At 34.2% G+C, this 23,115-nt stretch overlaps 1 protein-coding gene across 3 annotated transcripts in view; it reads right to left on the bottom strand.

Moving 5' to 3' along the window:
• The window catches only part of Grid2 (glutamate ionotropic receptor delta type subunit 2), a 1,404,794-nt gene that overhangs the window by 397,164 nt on the left and 984,515 nt on the right, over positions 1-23,115 (bottom strand). For all 3 annotated transcript variants that reach the window (XM_077803456.1, XM_077803455.1, XM_077803457.1), the window contains one exon: positions 16,874-16,975. In XM_077803456.1, the coding sequence (XP_077659582.1) occupies positions 16,874-16,975 (102 nt within the window). The remainder of the gene's footprint in view (positions 1-16,873; positions 16,976-23,115) is intronic.

Raw genomic sequence — 23,115 nt, 5'->3', positions numbered from 1 at the left:
CTATTGACCATAGTCTTAGAGGTTACATTTGCCCCAGAACAACATAGCAGATTGTTATTTTTAACTGAACTGCAGAGTACTTTTTTCCCATGGGAAAAAAATGTCTAGTCTGAAATTTCATTTTTCCAATTCAAACATCATGTCAACAGTAATATTTAAGAATAAAAAAGAAAAAAAGAAATTTCAAACATCTAAAAGAGAAACCAAAAACATTTTTTTTTAAAAAAAAGATTATTTGTTTAGGCTGTCATCACTTAGAGAACTTGAAATTCCTTAACAAAAGATTGAACACACGCTAGAATCACAAATTTAGTACAAGCATAAAGGGATTTTTTGTTTCCAGGTTAAAATAATTACTTGGCAGTTTACATGGAGGTGCTGTGAAAGAGCAAATTAAAACCCAAACCTCTTTGTATTTCAACTGATCATTAAAAAACCCAGGGGATGTATTCTGAAAAAGTGTGCATTTGCCTTCCTTTCCTTGACCAACTTTTCCATTTCTGGGACCTCCATGCAGTATGGTGGTTCTCCCCTTGACTGGCTCCGACCTCCCCAGAGGGAGCTGCATTTTAATAGTAGATGCTGACAGATGAGTAAACTATTCCCAGATTAGATGCTTTTTGGAGGTATCTTTTCTCATTTCAGACCACTCTAGAGTACTATTTAGTGCAATGGACAGTGATTTGATTAATGATCCTCTATTGCTCAAAACTATTACTGTGCCCTTGAAAGGATCTAAGTCCTACCTGGGGATTAGTGTTCTCATTGGTAAGGCTGTCATCCAAGATGGGCCTTTCAGGAGGGAGGGACTGGGAAAGCATACAAGGTTATATCAAAATTCATTTCCTTTTGCAAGCCCAAAATTTATTTTTTTACATAATAATTTTAAGGTTGTTTTCTCTATTGATTAGGAAGATTGGGTCTCCAAAGAAGTCACCTATTTAGTAAAGATGCTGTTTGACCTTGGCTAAGTAGAAGATCATGATTGGGAAGAGGTGAAATATTGAACATCTATAGCCAAAATTTTCTTGGGCTATCATAGGCCTTATAGAAAAATGATAACTTACTTAACCTTCCTATCTGACCTAACACTTTCCTATTATGTAAACTTTTCAGAATTTATTAAGTTTAGCATATATTAAGCATAGCCTCCAACAACACCAAAGCTAAGAATGCCATAAAATAACACCTGAAACCTGTAGAAGAGATTTTCCTGCTTTGGTGAAGCCACCTACCTAATGCCCCCACCCATGTATTTATTGAATGTATTGATTTATGATTTTCTTTGTTCTTTGGCTATAAAAGTTCATATAATCTCTTTTACTTCAGGGCACATCATTCGGGGTATCTTAAACCTGTGTTCTAGGGGCATGTTCACTCATATTTGGCTCAGGTTAAACTATTTCTTAAAAGCAGAATTGTTATTGCACATTGATATAAACAAAGAAAATTTTCTGTGATTTTTTTTTCATCTGGTTACCCAATGCTAGTTTATGTCAACTATAAAATAGCAACAAGCCCTTGAAGCTCAGACGTGTAGATGAACTTGTGTCTCCTTGATAAAATCCAGGTCTTCTGAGAGTTTGGAGCAATGTTTGAAACACTGACAAAGCAAGCTATGTGGGAGAACCCTACTTTATATAAAGTTTGCTTACCTAATATCTGCTAATTATTATGGAACTCCATGGTAAATATATAGTTTTCACTTATCTTTTTTAAGTCTTGGTACAGTAAGATTCCCCATATGAACTTTTTCTTTTTCTTTTTTTGATATCTTTATTTTATTTTTATGTGGTGCTGAGCATCAAACCCAGTTCCTCACACATACTAGCAAGCCACCTCTGAGCCACAACCCCAGCCCTAAACTTTTTCTTAACAAGTCTCTACACCATGTGTGAGCTCTGGGAATTACCTACTTTCTTCTCATTCTTTCCTCAGCCTTGTAAAATTTCTCTTTACATATAGAGGCCTGAATACTCAGCCAACACTCAAGTAGACTTCCATGAAAATTTCTGAAAATATTTTCTTGTATAGTGTTGGGGCTCAAAGTATGGCACTTTGTCATACTGAGTGCTTTGAATTAAAGGAGAACCAAGATCATTCTGATCTTCTCTCTAATATATCCCTGGTCTTGTTCCTCTTTCCCTTCAAAGTACAGTGAGGTAATTTCTCTGAAGTTCCCTTATAAGAGGGAAGAGAAGGAATGCGATTATCGTGAACTCCCTCCCTGACACCTCATCCACCGGAGAAAAGAAAGGAAATCAAGTCACTCACCCAGCGCCTTTGGCACACTCATTCCTCCCGCAGCCTCTCATCACCTGTTGGCACCTCCCTCCAGAATCCCCATACCATTGGCTCAACCAGTAAGTTGGAGTTTAAACAGCTCAATGCTGTTTAAACTCCAACTAACTGGTCCTTATTAAGTACCACATTTTATATGGTTCCCAGGCAATTAGTAAACTTACATGCCTATTCTCCTGCTAATCTGTCTAACAGTTTATTTCATAGATCAAATATTGAACCTTCAGAAGGTAAAAGGAATTCCTTTCACCCCTTTAATAGCCATTTTCTAGAATGTGTCTCCCAAACTACCAACTACCTCAGCATTCTGACTCTCTGATCTCTACTTTTTCTCAATTCAATGAGGCTGACAATTGTTTTGGATCTATGTCTCTGTCTCCATTGTAGAAACTGCCAGCAGAAAAAAGAGGGAGTAATTGTTAGCACACAATGACTGAACTGGGTGCAAGGCCTTTATTCAGTTGTGGAGTCATGCCACAGGTGGACAACCCATTTTCCTGGTGGAAAATGATCCACTGGCTAATGGGGGAGTCTGTGCTTATATATACTACACTGAGAGGTGACTTAATTATTGACAGAGCGTTATCAGTTTGAGCACTCAGGAAACAGGTTTGTGAGAATTTGAAATGTGTTTTTACTGGGCAATATTTTTACTTGGGGAAGAATGGAGGGTCTGGGGTCAGCATTTAGGGCTTCTCTCTTTCCCTTCAGGGTCCATTGTACTATCACTGGGAAAGAATTTATTTGGGGAAGGATCAATGCTTTGGCTTCTTCCCAGAGAATGACATTCTAGGCTTGAGGAATATCTCCTTCCCAGGGATTGTCTTGTCACTGGACGATATTTGCTTCCTTTCTAGGGATAGTCCTGTCACTAGGAAAGGATGTATTGGGAAAGGATCAATGTTATCAGTGTGTTGCCTTCTTCCTTACTCCCTCTTCTCAGGCCACACTATTTTGAGATTTGTCATTTTCCATATCTTACATTTAGTTTTTTCCAGCCTTTTAGGAATCAAAGTCTATTGGTATCTGTTAACAAATGTCTGAAAATATGTTTCCATATTTTGCTCAGTTTTATAGTTGTTTATCACAGGAATTTATTCATACCAGTCCTTGTTACTGGGAGCAAATTAGACAAAACAAAGATTCAATGCTTATTTTTAGCACATATGTAACTTGAAAAAGTCTTTAATAGCTATAAGTCTCAGCCCATATCAGCAAAATTTAAAACATAACATTGTAGGCTCTAGTAAAAATTATAGATAAGAAAATACCAAGAATAAGATTTATTAGTAAGTTAGCTGGCAAAGTTATCTGTAAGATTCAGTAGCTACTAATTCCTTAATACGTTCCTTTGTAACACTAAAAAGTAAAATCTATCTCAGCAGTATCTCTCCAGTTTTTATAATTTATACTCATGTTTGTTCCTTAGGAATTTTATGGGAAGCTTATATTGTGTTGTTGGGACTATGCTTAAACTATTGCATTGCCAAAAGATAACTTAAAACTTCAAGGTCACCTTAGTATTAGGCTTCCTTTCAGATGAAATGGCACATTGCAGTTATGAAAGTAAGATATAATACAGTTCAGTCTAGAATATTGGAGAAATTATAGAAGTCTATATACCTACTGTTTTTACATTTTTGAACTTGCAAATGACTCTGTCAATCTCTTTCTAAACTTCCAGAGACAAGTAATAAAGCTATTTTTCAGGAGCAAATTATATAATATATCTCTGAAATATTTATTTGTTGTTTAGTGTAAGAAATCAGGTTTCAGCTTCCAAGAGTGAAAAAGTTGGGTCACACACAGTTATCGCATGTGCAATAGCAATACTAACACATGTCAGCATGACGGCTATCATCTTAAAAATTGGTGTGATACAATAGAATGGGAAATTGTCAAGCCATTGTCATGCACCAATTCTCAGGATGATTTTATTTAGTCAGCATTGAAGTGAGCACATATTCCAGTATTGCTATAAATTACATCGCTTACATAGGCCATTTTTCCTCAAGTGTGTGTTTATAAAAATCACATTTTCTCCTTTTCTTTCACATAAGATAGGTACAATCAGCAGAAGAGACAGAATAAAATATGTATATAATATAAATTCGTGTCTACTGATTACACTCTTTCAACTATAGAAATGAGCACCATTTTACCTAAATTTGAAGCTGGAACAGAATTTAACAATGGTATTTTAACTTGTTTATAAATATTAGCTACATTATGCTATGGTAACTTAATATTCACAAATTTCTTATTGAATTGTCTTTAAAGAAGCTCTGAAAAGATAATAAATACCTTACACACAGAATACTGAAGTTTTCTGTATTTCAATTAATTTACTTCAGATAACAGTCCAGTGTACTTTAGGATATTTTAAATTCTTGATAGAATACCATATTTGTATGATTTTGTGTATATTCTTCATACGGTGGGATATCACTCCCCTTTTATCTGTGTCTTAGAAATCCCTGCTCATCTTTCAAAACTAATTTAAGTGTTATCCTTGAAGCCTTGTCCACTGTCACACATGTCTTAAATGCTTCTTTCATGTCCTGCCTTAACACTGTACACAACAGGAAATAACATACGTAGCACTTCTGGTTTGACAAGCTTTGCTGGAAATCCTTTGTCCTCTACATGCTCCTTTAATTTTCATAACTGCTCTATAAGGTTATTAATATCGTTTTCTATGTTTTATAACTGAAGAAACAGAACTACAGAATGTGATTTGACCTATGTTCATAGGTAGGATATCTGAAGATTTAAACATAGGTGATATAGTTCCAAAGTCTCAGTTCTTTGTTTGAAAATCAGCTTTATTTAGATATAATTCATATAACATACAACTCACCCATTCAAAGTATATAATTCAATAGCTTGAGTATATTCAAAGATATGTGAAATCCATTTTAGAAAATTATTACCCCCCCAAAAGAAATCCTGCTCCCATTAGATACCATCTCTCAATTATCTAATTTCTACCAGCTCTAAGTGATCACTAATTTCCTTCCTTATAAATTGATCTAGTCTGCACATTTTATATAAACAAAATCATATACTATGTAGTTCACTGTGACTAAACACATTTAAAGGTTTATCCATGTTGTCCCACATTACCAGTGTGTAATTTCAATTTTTTTTGCCAAATTAAATTCCATTTTAGGGTAGACCACATTTTATTTATGTTTATCAGTTGATTGACATTTGGGATACTTCCACTTTGAGCTTATCAATAATGCTGCTATGAAAAACACAATGATATCAAAGAGAAAAGTTTTAAAAGTGAAGAAAGTCCTTGATAAATCTGCATTAAAGCAAAATGCTCTAGTGACTGTTTATTTAAATTTATTAAGAGGTAATCAATGAAACCTAATCAAATATTAATATAAAATATGCACAGTAATAATAAATCAAGAGTAAATAAAAATAAACAATGCAAGAAAAGATAAAAAATAATTCTGCTATGAACATTTGTGATAGTTTTTGTATGGAAATATGTTTTCATTTTCTTAAGACTCCATTTAGAGTAGAGTTGATAGATCATATGGTAACACTATGTTTAACCATTAAGGAACTGCCAGACTATGTTCTGGAGCAACTACACCGTTTATACATTTCCACTTTCAGGGTACGAAGGCTTCCAAGTTCTCTATATCCTTATCAACACTTTTTATAGCTCCTTTGGGTAACAAGCATCCTAATAGGTTTAAAGTGGTAATTCATCATGATTTTGGTTTGCATTTCCATAATGTCAAATGGTGTTTCACATCTTTTCACATGCTTATTATTTATCTTCTTTTGAAATCTGTCCCCCCTCTTTGCCCATATTTATTTATTTTATTTTATTTTTCAGTACTGGGGATTGAATCCAGGGACCCTCTATCATTGAAATACATATCCAGCCCTTTATTTTGAGGCAGGGTCTCATTAAGTTGTCCTGCTGTCTTCAAACTTGGAATCTACCTACTTCAGCTTCATGTGTTCCTGAGATTACAGATGTGTGCCACCATGCCCAGCTCAGATCCTTTACTCATTTTTAACTGGTATCTATCTTTCTTTTTTTTTTTTTGCATTGAATTGTGTTTTAGTCAGCTTCTTTGATGCTGTGACTGCTTTTCTGCTGCAACTAGAACAACTGTAGAGGAGAAAAGGTCATTTGAGGGCTCATGGTTTCAGAGGGCCTGCTGTATTCCTGGGGACTCAAGGTGAGCACAACATCATGGCAGAAAAGTGTGGGAGAGGGAAGCAACTCACATGATGATTAGGAAGCAGAGAAAAAGATTCCATTAGCCAGATACAAAATATATACCCCAAAGCCATGCCCCCAATGCCTACCTCCTCCAGTAACACTCTACCCACCTTCAATTACCACTTAGTTAATCCCTACCAGGGGATTGATGCACTGATTGGGTTAAGACTCTCACAACCCAATCATTTCACCTCTAAGCTTTCTTGCATTGTCTTATACATGAGCTTTTGGAGGATACCTCACATCTAAACCATAAGAAATTCTAATGGTTCTTTACATATACTAACTACAAATCCCTCATCAGATACATCATTTGCAAATATTTTCAGAGACTTTAAATTTTGCTATTGTTTATTTGTTTAGTTTGGACAGCTTTGTTCATTTTGCTGGGGAGTATTTTCTGGAACTCCCCACACTGTCATCCTAGAAGTAGAACAGTTCCAGGAGCTGTGTTCTTCACCACATGGCTACACTGTCGACTCACATTGCAGTATTATTACAGGGCATTTATCATATTTCATTGTGAATTTCAACTTATTTTCTATATCATCTTCTAGAAATTCCACACCCAGGGTTGTTATTCTTGCTTGGAGCTCTGCATCAAATTTTATGATTAACTCTTCCAAAGCCCTCTTCAGATGTTGCTGTGGGTGCTACAAAAGCTTGCCATCAACTTCTTTCCCATCTCCTTGCTATGAGAATTTGCCCAGTAGAACCACTAGTTAAACTGACTCTCCCAATCACTGATGTTGCCTCATGGTACAAGAGTTTCAAAAAGAATGCTCTGGGTAGTGGAATGAAAATGCCAAAGGTCTTCAGTGGCAAAAACTTGGATGACATCTTTAGCAAAACTTTAAGGCCAATGACATTTCAGGGTGATTACCAGTCACATTTTTAAAGTTGCATATTAAGATATAGAGCTCAATTAAGGCTTGTCTGGAACCAAACACAATTCTCATAATATATGATATAAACCTGTCTAAAATTTTGAAGATCATAATTCAGACCACTTTTTTGTGGGATTTGGTATAAAAACTCTAGGAAGCACCAATTCCAATGGCAGGACAGTTGCTGTGGTCTAATTAGCAGGTTTCCAAATTGAGGTAACAGTGACTGCACCTAAAACTAATGATTCTGTGGTTTATATTTGCTTGTCTGCCTCAAGGTCCTCCAGATGTTCTCCCACAAAAATCTGAAGTATGATGACGTGATTAATTGTATTTTCATGATCACTCATACTTAGCTTTTTCTTTTTTCCCATTTCCCCATTATACTTTTACTGCAGAGTTCATGATATCTAGCTACCTAGCTACCTGATTAAACATGTTTTCACCCTCTTAAATTCTTAATAATGCTTTGTAGTCAGTTTTCCTCTTTTTCAGATAGAAAGCTGAGATTCAGAATAGCTTCTTAGTTTGTATAAATTCAAGGATCTATCAAGCACAAAAACTTAAAAGTCAAACTTATATCTTTAGACCATTCTTGATATTTTAAATTAAATCTTTCTGTTTTTGTTTTGAGAGCTTGTATTTCATTGGACATATCATGAATATAGTAAGCAATTTTTTTATTATAAACTGTGTCAAAAGTTTTAGTAGCCTTGATTCTTTTGAAAATAGTAAATAAATCTTAATTCTTTTCATATTTATTACATAGACTAAATATAAAACTAAGAGGCAGATCAAAACTACAGATTCTATAAGACAACAGTTATTTAAAAACATATAGATTCTACATGATTAAATTTCTATTGGTTTTAGGCTTTAATTAATAATATAATGTGGATTTTTTATTGTGGGTGAACAGTCTTGTTGACCAAGTCCTCTTTCCATCTTCCACTCTCCAAGTTGTGTTCTGGGAGACATCTAGGACATGCATGAAGGTCCTCCACAATTGAAGAGATATAGAAGAAGCAGTTTTCCCTGGAGAAATGTTTCCTGCTATCTTTAGACTAGCTATTTATTAGTGACTGTATTAGAGTGATATCAGTTTTCCACAAGATACACCATGTTTCATGACGGCATTGTCCACATCTATTTTGTTTACCTATGCATCCCTAGCAGCTAGCTCATATAGAGAGGATGATGAATAAATAATGCTGGTTGGATATATAAATGGACAGATGGGAAGCTAAGGAGTCACTGTGGCAATAACTAAATGGCATGGGGAATGTCAGTTGGAATGTTAGGACGTGATTATCGGAGGAGGCTGAGAGGGTAGCAAATATCCACTCCTATCTCTCTCACTTCTATGAGTGGAGGGAGATAATTCTGGGAGAAGAGGTAAATGTCTTAGAAAACTACAGACCCTGGAGGAGGTTAAGATTTTTCATTCATTTGGTCTTTGAGCGTGCAGTCATGGACCTACTTTAGGTGTTTCTGGAAGCTTGGGGAGTCTGAGAAACAAGGATGTTCTCCAAAGGGAAACAGAAGCATGTGGCTAAGAACTTGTTTAAACTATAAATAAAATAGGTAAAAAGAGCCCGAAGTATTTCATCTAGATTGTTTAGTTTAGTTCACCAAGAGAATTGATTCAGGGACACAGAGTACCTATCCATCTAGAATATCTTTTGCTATCCCTTAGGAAATTTGGACTTGGTCAATGGAAATTAAAGAATTAGGAATCTTAGCATTATATTCTCCAGTTCCATCCATTTACCTGCAAATGCCATGATTTTATTCTCTTTTAATGCTGAATAATATTCCATTGTGTGTATATATATCACATTTTCTTTATCCATTGATCTACTGAATGGCATCTAGGTTGATTAAACAGTTTAGCTATTGTGAATTGTGCTGCTATAAACATTGATGTGGTTGTGTCCCTGTAGTATGCTGTTTTTTAAGTCTTTGGGTATAGACCAAGGAGTGGGATAGCTGTCAAATGGTGTTTCCATTCCTAGTTTTCCAAGGATTCTACATACTGCTTTCCTTATTGGCTGCAACAATTTGCAGTCCCACCAGTAATGTATGAATGTGCCTTTTTCCCACATCCTCTCCAATACTTATTGTTGTTTGTATTCTTAATAGCTGCCCTTCTGACTGAAGTGAGATGAAATCTTGGAGTAGTTTTGATTTGCATTTCTCTAATTGCTAGAGATGTTGAACATTTTTTTCATATACTTGTTGATTGATTGTATATCTTCTTCTGAGAAGTGTCTGTTCAGTTCCTTGGCCCATTTATTGTTTGTGGTGTGTGTGTGTGTGTGTGTGTGTGTGTGAGAGAGAGAGAGAGAGAGAGAGAGGGAGAGAGAGAGAGAGAGAGAGAGACATGAAGCAGGAAAAGAATCTGTCAGTCTTATAAAGGATTCTGAGTAAATGTTAAATGTGTTATTTCACATTCAACTTAAGAGAACTCTATTTTTACAAAGCACTATAAAATTCTAAATATTTCTAAGAATTTGGGTTGGGCAAGAGAGTGTGTTAAGATTTTTGAGTTCTTTATATATCCTAGAGATCAGTGCTCTGATATGCGTGTGGTAAAAATTTATTCCCAAATTGTAGGCTCTCTATTCACTTCACTGGAAAATATAATGCTAAATGAAGTTAGCCAATCCCCCCAAACAAACTGAATGTTTTGTCTGATTTAAGAATGCTGATTCATAATGTGGTTGTGGAGGGGGAGCATGGGAGGATTAGATGAACTCTATATAGAACAAAGGGGAGGAAGGGGAAGGCAGGGGGCATAGGGGTAGAAAAGATGGCAGGACAAGATGGATATCATTATCAGTACATGTATGAAGACATGAATGGTATGACTCTACTTTGTGTACAACCACAGATATGAAAATTTGTCCTCTATATATGTAATATGAATTATAATGCATTCTGCTGTCATATATAACAAATTAAAAAAGAACTAGTAATCTTAATACTGTCAGTGTGTGTTCAGCTATTTTTGATTTTCATAATTACTAGTAGAGTTTTATTTTTTCCCCTCCCTTTCCTTCCCTTTCTCTCCCCCACCCCAACACAAATACACACACAGACACCTCTCCTTCTTCAGATTATCAGAATATTCCTATTTGTTCATTCAGTAAAATATTTAAAAAGCTACTTTTATGTGCCAGCCATTACAAATGAAAACCAAGTTTGTGTTTTATTGGTACTTAGAGTTTAATGGGGGAGTCCAAAATTGTTAAAATTATTAAATATAAGTCTAGTAAGAGAGACTTACAAAGAAGTTTGAATAAAAGAACACAGTGAAACGGGAATAAAACTTCCCCCTAGATTCACAAAGCCCATGAATGTCACTTCTGAAATTGGATAATAAAAACTGTGACTTCTGTCTTCTACTTGCTGGAATTCTCTCTAATTTATTTATATATTTTGTCTCTGGACTTTAGCACAATGCTTAGCTTACAATATGTACTTAATAAGTAGTTTTTAAGTCAATGCTAATAATTATAGAATGTACTATATGATAATATTTTACCTCTTTCAGACCATATGTGAAATTTCATAGGGAAATAAGGCCTGCTGGAAATAATTTCAAGAAGAAACTTATAATGGAGGATTTTAGAAAAAAGACATTACTATAAAATGCTAATTCAGTAGGCAGCTATCTGCTACAGACAAGCAAATAATTCTTCTTATAGTGGTTTGTTTAGAGAGACCAGACATTATTCCCAGCACATAGTTTGGATCTTATTTGGTGTGATATTAAGTCAAGATATGCTATTTTTGTGTATTTCCTACTTTTCCTACATTTTTTGTGTGCTTCCTACTTTTATGCTTCTATGACTGCACACAACAGCTTTAGCTTGAATGGTATTTTTGTTGTTGTTGTTGTAAGTACTGTCCCACTTTTTTCAAATGTTTTCATTTCCTATTATTTCTTTGCTTTTGAAGGTATTTTTAAATTTTTTTTGGCTTCTTGTCCAGTATTTTTAAAATAATTTTTATTGGTTTTATTTTTAAATACATGACAGAGGAATGCATCACAATTATTATTACAATATAGAACATTTTTCATACCTCTGTTTGTATATAAAGCATGTTCACATCAATTCATGTCTTCGTACATGTACTTTGGATAATGATGTCTATCACATTCCACCATCCTTGCTAATCCCCTGCCTCCTCCTCCCTTTCCATCCCATCCCTCTTCTCTGTCTAGAATTCATCTATTCCTCCCATGCTCTGCCTCCCTACCCCACTATGAGTCAGCCTCCTTATATCCAAGAAAACATTTGGCATTTGTTTTTTGGGGATTGGCTAACTTCACTTAGCATTATCTTTTCCAATGCCATCCATTTACCTGCAAATGCCATGATCTTATTCTCTTTTATTGCTGAGTAAAATTCCATTGTGTATATATGCCACATTTTTTTTTTATCCATTCATGCACTGAAGGGCATCTAGGTTGACTCCACAGAAGAGGATATTCAATCAATCAACAAATACATGCTCATCATCTCTAGCAATTAGAGAAATGCAAATCAAAACTACTCTAAGATATCATCTTACTCTAGTCAGAATGGCAGCTATTATGAAGACAAACAACAATAAGTGTTGGCGAGAATGAGGGGGGAAAGGCACACTCATACATTGCTGGGGGGACTGCAAATTGGTGCAGCCAATAAGGAAAGCAGTATGGAGATTCCTTGGAAATCTGGAAATGAAACCACCATTTGACTCAGCTATCCCTCTCCTCGAACTATACCCAAAGGACTTAAAAACAGCATACTACAGGGACACAGCCACATCCATGTTTATAACAGCACAATTCACAATAGTTAAACTGTGGAACCACCTAGATGCCCTTCTTTTCCAGTATTTTTTATTTAACTTTCTAGATATATCTGTTAAGTTAATGTTCTAAACATACCATGGATTATTTAATCTACATTGTTTTCTATCATATGATTCAGAATTATTTTTACACATCACTAATAAAGACAAAAATGCTGACAACTATACTTGCAATTAGCAATTGAAAAATGCATCCTAATTTCAGAGATATTAAAATAGGAAAATTTATTTTTTAATTTATGAATTACAGAAAAATCACTACTACAGCTGTATCATGAACTTCTAATCATTTATTTATACAAAGCTACTGAAACATTTTCATGATAATTTAGGGAAAGAAATATTATATTGTATATTTAATTTAGGAAAATGGCACTCCCTTTTTTCAAAAACATTTTGAGAGCTTCAGAAGATGTCCTGCTATATGAAATTACCTAAAGTAAGGATCATTGTATCCCATGTACCTGAAGCAACTAGAAGGTTCTCAATTAATACTTCTTAAATGAATTTATGAATTAAATATATGTATCATTAGAGATAACATGTGTCTGCTTCAAGTCCAACAGGTAAAAGAACTCCTTCCAAATTTAAGTTTATGTTTATCAAGTATTATCCTTCTACATAGCTTTTCATGACTTTCTTTTCACTTGTTACCAATGTCTTTTCATTTTATTTTCATAGATGTTATCATTATATTTATATCGGGATGATGCTTCTAGTAGTTTTGGGGGGAGTTACCATGAAAAAAAAATTGAATGACATGATTGGTAATTTGTAGCTATTTTTTAGTTTTACCACTCAGGAAACTTAAAGGGAAAAAAAATCTTCATTTGCTTTGTAACAAAGCATTTAGACCCCTGGATAAGAAGTAGAAATCAATTGGCAACCTATGGAAATAAAAGGGTTAGCAAAGTTGCCAAACTCTTGGGTCTTACTTTATACTCATTCTTTCTTTTTCCTTCAATAATTTTTTCTTCATTTCTAATAAACACTTCTGTCACTTTGGTGATGATTAAAAAAATAAAGTTATGTACATGAGATGCCATTCAGAAATATGCTCCTAAGTTACCAATTCAATAGCATGAAATCCTCAGATCTCAATAGTTACACCCTGTTTAATTTAAATGTAACATGAGTTCTCTCTGATGCAGAAGGCAGAGTAGTTAAGGACATGGCTTCTGAAACTGGGGTCTCTGAGCTTGAAACTTATCTCTAGGTCTTGTTAGCTACGTGGGCATGGAAACTTAGTTAACTTTTCAGTGCTGTTTTTGATTATTCTAATGTCCTTATATTGTTTTATAAAGATTAAGTAAATTGACCCATAAAACTTATAATAGATCCTAGGAAATGGAAGTGCTGGTGCTGGTGCTGGTGCTGGTGCTTACCGGTTTCCCCTCCAGATACACTGTGGCCTTCACCACCCTGCTCTGTGTTCTGGAAGCCTAACTAACATTCATGGTCTTCATTACTTAGGTTTGCTTTCTGACTTATGCTTGGATTTGCAATTGGAAAGAGATGGAAAGATTGTAGGAGCGAGTCTGCAGTATCCTCTCTTCCTACATTTTCACTGCCTAGTTGTGATTTTGGCAGTGATGCTCCTCCTCCATTCTCTTCCTGCACCAAATTTCACAGCTACCTTGAGTGGACTCCCTTCCCCAACCCTAATTTAGCTAATGCAAGTCCCTGGTGCTTCACTATACCTATTGTTAATTCCTTTAACTATGTTTACATTTTTTTTTCTCAAAATTCTTTCACTTAATTCTCTTCAGTGAAATATTTGAGTATATCAGTTATTTATTGCTAAAGTCATAAACTATAATATAGTATTGAATTATTTGGTTTAAGATATAAATTTGATTGTTTTTCCTCTAATCAATATCATTAACAATGATAAAGGTAGAGATTTAAAGAAAAATCAATTTACTAACTTCTGCGTAATTGATAAAATCATTTTCCTAAAAAATAAAAGGGCTAAGATTTCAGTTATAACCTTTCCTCAGAGGATTTACACCTGGGCCCTTTTCTTTCTCTCTTTGGAAAGTATTGGTAAAATGTCCATGGAATATAAGAGGGTGGTGTTTAGCTGGTCAGATCAAATCCAATTTAGAACAAGTCCTAGTGTGATTAAGCAATGAAATTTTATTTTACAGTTGCTTAGTGGGTTGAGGGGAGTGTGATTCTGTTTTGGGTGGAGAAAACGTGCAAAGCCATGTAAGTGAGAGCTGAACCTGGAAAGGTGCTTGTAGGAACTAAGAAGGTCAGTACTGGTTTTTGTTACCCTGCAAGAATCAGGAGGCATGCAAGATTATTAAGTATGGATATATATTCCTGTATATTGTGGGAATGTAATGAATGTAAACACCTTTCACTAAACTGGGCACCCAACTGATAAGTTCATCACAGAAGCCTTGGGGAAAGCAGAATGTTTCCATAACTCCACTCACTAGCCACATTCAGGATCTGAGAAGGGCTGAGCTTGTAGGAAACAGAGACCATTTCAAGTCCTGAAGGTGAACCTGGGGTACCGCAAGTATTAACACCGTGTGAAGCACAACCATTTCATGAAGAAAATAACAATCGTTCTCTTCAGTCTGGAAATGAATTGAAAATAATTGGCCCTTTGAAGTTTTCTCAATAAACCTCACTTTCACCTCATTCAGAGTTAAACATTTCCAATTCTCAAGGCACATAAAATTCTATAGATACTTCAATTCTCACACTTATCAGAGTAAGAGTGGAGTATAATGTGTCATTAAGAGAGGGAGTTAAGAAGTCCAGGTCAAGGCCTTCAGGATTTGAATTAAAACTCTTTCTTCCTATCTATATAACCTCTCACATTTTTCTTCACATCCATCTCTGAATGTCTTGGTTTCCACTTTCATATTCTTGGGATCAGAACAGTCCTGATTTCCAGGGAATACTATGAGAACTGAACAAGGTAATGTATACCAAGGACTTAGTATTGTAGCTAGCACAAAGTAAGCACTTAATAAATCTTATCTACTTCATTGTATATGAATCTGCTTAACAAGATCAGATGCACATCTTAAGGATATTATATATTTTATATCCATTATGTATTATTTATTTTATATCCATTACCAAGTTTATTATATAGTAAGCACTAAATATTTGCTTAACAGTTGAGAAAAGTTAATTGACTTAGAAATTTAAAAATTTGTTTTCTTATTGAAAAACAAAGCATATATATTGCCTTTTATTGCAGTTGTTACGGGAGTTTACATGAAAATCACTGGGAGACCATAATGTGCTGCATTTTACATGCCTGTCTTTTAAAAATATTAGCAAATAAGTGCAAATGCATATCTACACCCTTAGGTACCTAGAGAAGCACATTCACACTTAAGTTGTAAGGTATTCATAAAATAATTAGTTACCAATTAATAAAACCTGTATTAAAACAATAACTGAAAATAAATCATAGGTCCCCCAAAAGGGAGACTGGATTACTCATCTGAATTTCCTTTTATAGAGATTATTCACAGATACATTTTTTAAACATTGAAATTAAGTTAGGTCTATTTAATTTGTAAAAAAGGTTAGTATTGTAAACTTTGATAAAAACACAATTATTATCAACATATCAAAAGACTGCCTCTCCCATTTATTAATTCTATAATTAATTTAGCTTATAGGAGATCCTTTTCAAATTTAAAAATTTATTAGATTTTCTAAACAAAAAAAGTGCATATGGGCTATTAGGTTTTGAAAGATACTCTATTAGCAAAAAAAAATAAACATTTTAGAACAGCACAAAGAGTGCATGTCATCATGTTCTGTGGCTGTTTAGGCAGTAGCCATTTGAGTATTTTATAGCTTAAGAATATTTATATTAAAATAATATTTCTATTACTTCATTTTACATCCTTACTAAAAGGATGTAATAATGTATAGAACAATGATAGTAGCTACCATTTACTGATTTTTTAACAACTAAATGGAATTGAACCTGATGTTTCATGTGAATAATCCCATTCACAGAATCAATACATAAGACTCATAAAGACAGAATCATATTTGCTTATTTTATTTGTCCCCAGTAGTCAGCACTGAGCTGATAATACAGCAGATACTCAATAAATGCTTATTAAATAATTAAATGATCTTGTTTTTGAAGTAAGTCTTTATTAGAAAAGGATTTTTTTAGTTTATTAATGTTTCACCATTACTGAATGTACTACATTTTATCCACATCTACCTTTGTTCATGATGGTCATCTTCCCTTAGGCATACTACAGTTCCAGTGAGAGAATGCCTCAGGGAAACCTCCACTTTGTGAGTAGAAAATTCTAGAAGGATAAAATTGAGCCTAAAATGTCTAAGAAAGTTCCTGAAAAAGCATCATAATTAAAGAAAAGCCTGCAAAAAACCTGATCCTGATCTGCATAATTGAAAGTTAGAAAATAAAACCATTAAAATATATTAAACAGGTAATCAAGATTTATTAAAAACTCTTAAGACTGTGGAACCAACTAACAAAACATAAATGGAAGGTAAAGGAGCCTTTAGAAGCCAAAGTCAAGGCTTAGATAAGACTTACCAGAACAGTTACCACACGTAGAACCACTCCACGCATGTTATTCTCCAGTTTCTTGTCAGTCAGTGACCCATTTAGACCTGTGACAGGATTCCAGCACCCAAGCTGAAAAATAAAATAGCTTCGGTCACTTTTCTGCCTGAAGAATAGTCCAGTTGCCACTGGAGAGACCTTATAGAGAACCCTGTGAGAGCTCTTGGAACAATTAGCATAGAAAGGGTCCTGCTTGGGTTCTCTTTTTTTAGCAACAAATAAAACAATCAGAAATGCTATTTCCTGCTTTGAAATATCATCTTCTGGTGTATGACAGTGCCCAGCATGTTTTTGGAGGCTCATGGAGGACATCGGACTTAATGAGAAGTTATGTATACACCAATAATTCAGTCACAGTAATGCACTAATTGAAAAAATAATACCGCATATAATTCCAGAATAATATCTACTCTAATATATCAATTACTGCACCAGTTTAATTTTCTCACAGCATTAATACTTTAATTTGATCTGACACTGTTTTTACTTGGAAAAATAACTATTAAAATATTTAAAATGATTTTTATGTTTTTTTTAAGAGTACAAATGCTTTTGAGTAATAATATGATGTATATTTTGTTTTTGAAGTATTCACAGTATATAAAGCAACATAATTTGTCTTTTTGTCAGTGCTACCAATTTGTCTGAATATTTTGGTAACAGCTTTTTTTTTTTTTTTTTAAGTTGTACAATGGTTCACCGCTCTTTATTCTCCAAATGCTGGCTTAATTTTATACCTTCATGTAGTTATTAACTCTTATAATATGCAAATCTGAGGGCTACTAGTTTAAAATTGACTAACTATATAAATCTCAACAGGATTAAAAATTGACAAGTCTCAATCAGAAATACAGAGAAAAGAAAGAGATGCACACCTTGGGAAGAAATGTCATGATATTAACTCTGATTTCAGCTCCATGAGCCCTCACTTTTGGGAATCTATTCTGCATTTGCATGCTTTTAAAATGTAACAGAGCTCTAGTCATATTTGGAGACTGTTTTTGATTAACTGAATGATTATCAGGACACCTGGTTATTTGTGCCATTTCCTCCTGATGGCTATGATTTATTTTCTTATACTGCATTTTGTTTGTGGTTTCCAAAGTCATCAACATATTGGCAAGTTTCCCACACAAATAAACCATTTAGGTGCTTCCTGTAAAAACTCAAGTTTCTCTTTGAGTTCCTAAAAGGGATTTAATTAAGAAAACTCAAACATATGCAATATATTGTAAAAGAAGATGACACAATAAAAATAACGCAGCCAGCTTTTTCCATATTAAATAATTTAGAAGAGGCTGCTAATTGTTCGTTTCATCTGTAAAAGCACATTAAATTCATACAATGATATGTCATTCTTAGTTATATAAAAAAAGTCTAATTAGAACTGAGATCCAATTAGCAAATCCAAATGTGTTGAAAGTCTAATTATCAGAGATACTGTAGTCCTTTTGCCAAATTTTGAACTTTATGAAATGTCTTTTGAGCTTCTGTTCTCTTCTGGGGTCGACCAAAGTCTATCATCAATCACATTTCTTCTATCCACTTTTTCTACTCACTTCAAGAGGATTAGACCAAATAATATTGGTGGAAAATGTGACACTGGTCACATTAACTGAAGAGATGAATTTTCAATGTGCTATCTCCATATTTTATAATTATATTACACAACATTAGGGTTAACAAATAGCCTTTAGATTAGAATATTATTCATGATAAGTATGTCTAAGCTGCCAAAGCAAAAATAGGGGTTTCTTTTCTGTAAGCCCTAGAGTTGTTTTCTAAGTTTGGTGAACCTATTGTCAGTATACCTAAATAAATGATATCCATCAGCACCAATGTGACCACAGGATTTTGGTGCTCTGGTCAAATATTTACTATTGGATTAGCATCAAAAGTTGGGAGCAATTTGTTTCAACAATCCTCTGGACACTTAACACTTTCCAGCTTTTTCTTAATTATGCCCTTGTTTAAATATAATTAAATATGATCAATGTTTTTAAAATTATAAAGCACTTTTCTTGATGAATTAACACTAAAAACCAATCTGGATTAGGTAGAATAGGTAAATATATGTCATCTTCAGACACAGGCAATGACTTGGACATTATTCACACAATATATGAGGCTTCTGCTCACTTTGTTTTTAAATTTTAATATTTGGTTGGACTGTCTTTCTCATACTCTGGTGAGACAGCATTTCTCTCCTGTATAATGAAGATTTTTCACTTTTCTGTAGTCTTCTTTTCGTGTTGTTGCTATCTGACTCTCATATCAATTGTGGCCATCAAGAACTGAGATGTTCAAGGACCAGGATTTAGGGTACAGAATGTTTAGGTTACAGATTCTTGGGAATACTAGATATAAAATATACCTGTTCATCACATCAAAAATGAGGCATAAGCTATCAATAAGAAACTAAGACGACACTTATTTCCTATATAGAGTACTTCTTATAATGTTTACTGAGCCCTTTATACAGGATCTAATTTGGGCCTCTCAATAGCTAATTGAGAAGGTGCTATCAGCATTATTATTTCACAAAGAAACTAAGGTCTCAATTAAGTTCACATAGCTACTAAGAGATGAAGCTAGGATTTAAACTAGCTCTGTTCAGTGTTTTTTATTGCAGTTTTGCTTTATACAGTATACAAAGTGTGGCAGTTATTTAATATCTATACTTGTATTAACTTGAAAAACTCTTTGAGGAAGGTAGCAATCTTATCCCATTTTCCAGAGAGGGAGACACAGGTGTTGATCTTTCCATTGTTATCTTTTATCTACTTAGGCAATTAACTAGGCATTGTGTAAAGGAAAGTTGTAGAAAAATGAAGTGGACAAAAGTTGCTCAAAAATATTTCTGGAACTCTATTTTGTGGAATCAACTTACTAAAAAATAAATGTGGATCATGTTTCATTTGTCCTGAGGCCTGGTGATACCTCTCAAAATGCAGACAAAGATGAAAAAGAAAATAAATAACAGCAACACATAGAGGAAAGGTTGATTGTCTACATCTTTTTGAAGAATTTCTCAAGTTTAAGATTCCTTTCATTTCTGTTCAAACCCTTCATCTCCCTGAGGTTCACTTCAAGATATTCTGATTATAATAACTCCTTCCAATAATAAGCAATAAAAATGAGTTAGGTTCACATAGATTCAAATTGAATTAGCATCTCCAACAGGTAATATTCCTTGTAGCATAGCAAGACTGATAGGCATAGTGCTGAGAAAACCTGGAAGAATTTCACTTAGGTTCAAGTGTGAGGCTTATCTAACAACTTCTTTGGTTTCAGTGTTTGAAATCTCATTAACTTGACTTCTCTGGTTGTGTCAAGGTTGTTTTCTCCTGGTTGTGTTTTTTTGTTTCTATTTACTTTTTTTAAAAAACAATGAAGCCATAGACTAATAAAGATAATGTATACACAATCTCATACTATCTATTCAGCAGAGTGCTTTCTAAATAAAAAATAATAAAAGTCACCCTGCCCATGCATGAGATTTACAAAATGTCACACTGCTGATGGCAAAACAAGATCCACTATCTTCTATGGTCTGGCAGTCCAGAGAAAATTTAGGAGAGATAAAAAGTAAGAATCAATTCCATATCCTTCCAATCACAGCATATAGAATTCCTATAGTATTTCTGGTTATTGCCTGAAGTCATTTTGAAGGCTTTAAAATGCTTAGTCCTCTAATTATTTCCTTCATTGGAGCTTTGGCAATAATAATCGTGTAGCATTCTGTTAAAATCAATGTAATATCTTGTGTTCAACAAACTGGTTGATGTATTTGCATGAGCCCAGAAGCATGCGCCAAACTGATGATAAAGTTTTATATAGTTACTATTTTCTCCTCAGTGTTTTTGCTTTTCATTTGCCCATGGTCTGTAAGGGATGACTTTTGACTCTGGAGTTTTACATCACTATTTTTCAGGCTGTGTTAGATGTCAAAAACAGCTGAACTGCTCAACTTTAATTTTACGCTCAATAGTTTGTAGACTTTAATAACAGGAGTCGAGAGAGCTCTTAATTGCATACTGAATGGAATGCCCTGCATTTATTAGCTTGTACTCATATGGAAGAAACGAACCCTAGCTATTAAAGCTCCAGTGGTGGGACTTGAAATGTTTACTACCATAGGGCTACATGCTGCCAGGTGCTGGGTTGCATTTACTTGCTTTCTCAGCCTTTGAACCCAAAGAGGAAATAACAAAATGGTGGGTAAATAGGCTTGAACACCAGCCATTTAGAAATGTGCAAAATTTCTTTGCTAAATACTACTTCTGTAGTGGAAAAGAAAGTGTGTATATATATGTGGCTGGTTGACTCAGATACATGTTTTGTAGAGCTAAATTGGAATGTTTTCCACTTTGACATGTGTAGGAATGCAATGTGCCAGTAATCCTTCCAATAATAATTTTCTTTACGGTATTTTCTACCTGTAAAATAGGTTTGATTTGTAAGACTTGCTCCCTAGAGCATATAATCCTACAATTCAATCATTACCATGAAGTAGTAGTCCTTCTTTAGATTATGTGGAATAGCCTTAACACTTGAGTTTCTTTTAGAAGAAAATGTCTTTGAGAAGTCAGAAAAAAACCAAAATGCACACAATTTGACTGCTGATGTTTCCTTGATTTGCTATTGAAAACAAAAGCTTTTATACTGCATAACAAGATGAACTTGTTAACTTATTTCTGTGAATAAATATAAACATTAAAAGCAATATGTGCATATATACATACATAAGCATACATACACATACATTATATATGGAAATAGCTCAATGATGTATTATGAAGACATAGTAAGCACTGCTAGTTATCAACTGGCATTAAACTGATTTAATGATATTCTGCCATTATTAAGTTTTCCATTTTTTATAATTCTACTTGGTATAAAATTACTGTTACATGATACTTAGAGGCAATATATCATAGCAGTTAGCAACTCCAGAAACATTAGAAACTCCACAACCATACTGCTTTGGTTTGAGCATCTACTCTAATGAGGGTGTGCTGTCGGTCTTATTTTCTCACCTCTCAAACTAGAATAGTAAAAAAGAAGAAAAATAATAAAATACAATGGGAATAGTAAAAACAACAGCTTCATAGGGCTGTTGGGAGTATTAACTGATTGAATATATGTCAAGAACTGAGAAGTGTCCTTGGCACATAAAGATTAAAGAAGTATTTGATACTATTATTCTTACACATCAGCATTCATTTGTTCCTTGCTCGGTCTCATTCTCAGAGGTGACTTGGTAATCTCAGTGATGAAGCATGTCTCTAAAGCTGTAGTTCTCAGCTTTGGTTGCATCTTAGAATAGCTTAGAACACTTTTAAAATATCTGATACTTCAGCTAAACTCTAGACATTAAATTAGAAACTCCAGGAGGGGGACTTAGGCTTCAGTATCTTTCAAGCCTTGCTAGGTAATTTCAACCTCCCTCCCAGATTTTTCTAAAGGTTGATCTAACACTCAGGAAATATGATTTATAGTGTTTATTTAAACTTATTGTATAAAGGAATAACTTTTACTGCCTTTATTTGCAAAAGCTGACCAGTGTCACTTTCTCAAGTAATCTAATTTTTGGTTGTTGTTTTAAATAGGATATGAGGCTGAAAATTGTCACTAAAATATGTGACACCAGAATGATGCCTATTTTATCCACTTCCAGATCTTCCACTTTCCCACCCCCAACCCTAGGCCCATACAATTGAAAAGGGCCTTGTGTCTAGGGCTCCTCATGCATTGACACAAATGCCCCAAAGTATATGGACACATCTGACTTTTGACTGATCCTATAGTGAAAATAGAACCTTAGTGGAGCCAACACTTTCTTTCTAGATTCACAGCAAGTAGAATATACCCTTGATTATTACCATCATTTTAGCAGCTTGTCTTAAATGATAAGTCCCACACCTGGCAGCTCAGCCTTCCTCAGTTCAGCTCAGTTCCTGACATCTCTCATTGAATAATGATGTGCATGTTTATTGAACTACTTCTAACTATTTGTGCCAAGCCATGGATGTTATTTAATTTCCTTTTTTTCTGTAATCCTATCAGATAAGCACTAAATCATCCTAATTTTAACAAATGTGGAAACCAAAGATTAAAAAAATTAATAGACCCATTGTAGATCATTCAACTAATATGTAACATAACCAGGATTTGACTGTAGTCCAGAAACCATTAGGTTATTCTGACCT

This window comes from Urocitellus parryii, chromosome 10 (assembly GCF_045843805.1).
Source record: "Urocitellus parryii isolate mUroPar1 chromosome 10, mUroPar1.hap1, whole genome shotgun sequence".
In the NCBI taxonomy this organism is placed as follows: Eukaryota; Metazoa; Chordata; class Mammalia; order Rodentia; family Sciuridae; genus Urocitellus; species Urocitellus parryii.
This window is presented reverse-complemented; position numbering and strand designations above follow the sequence as displayed.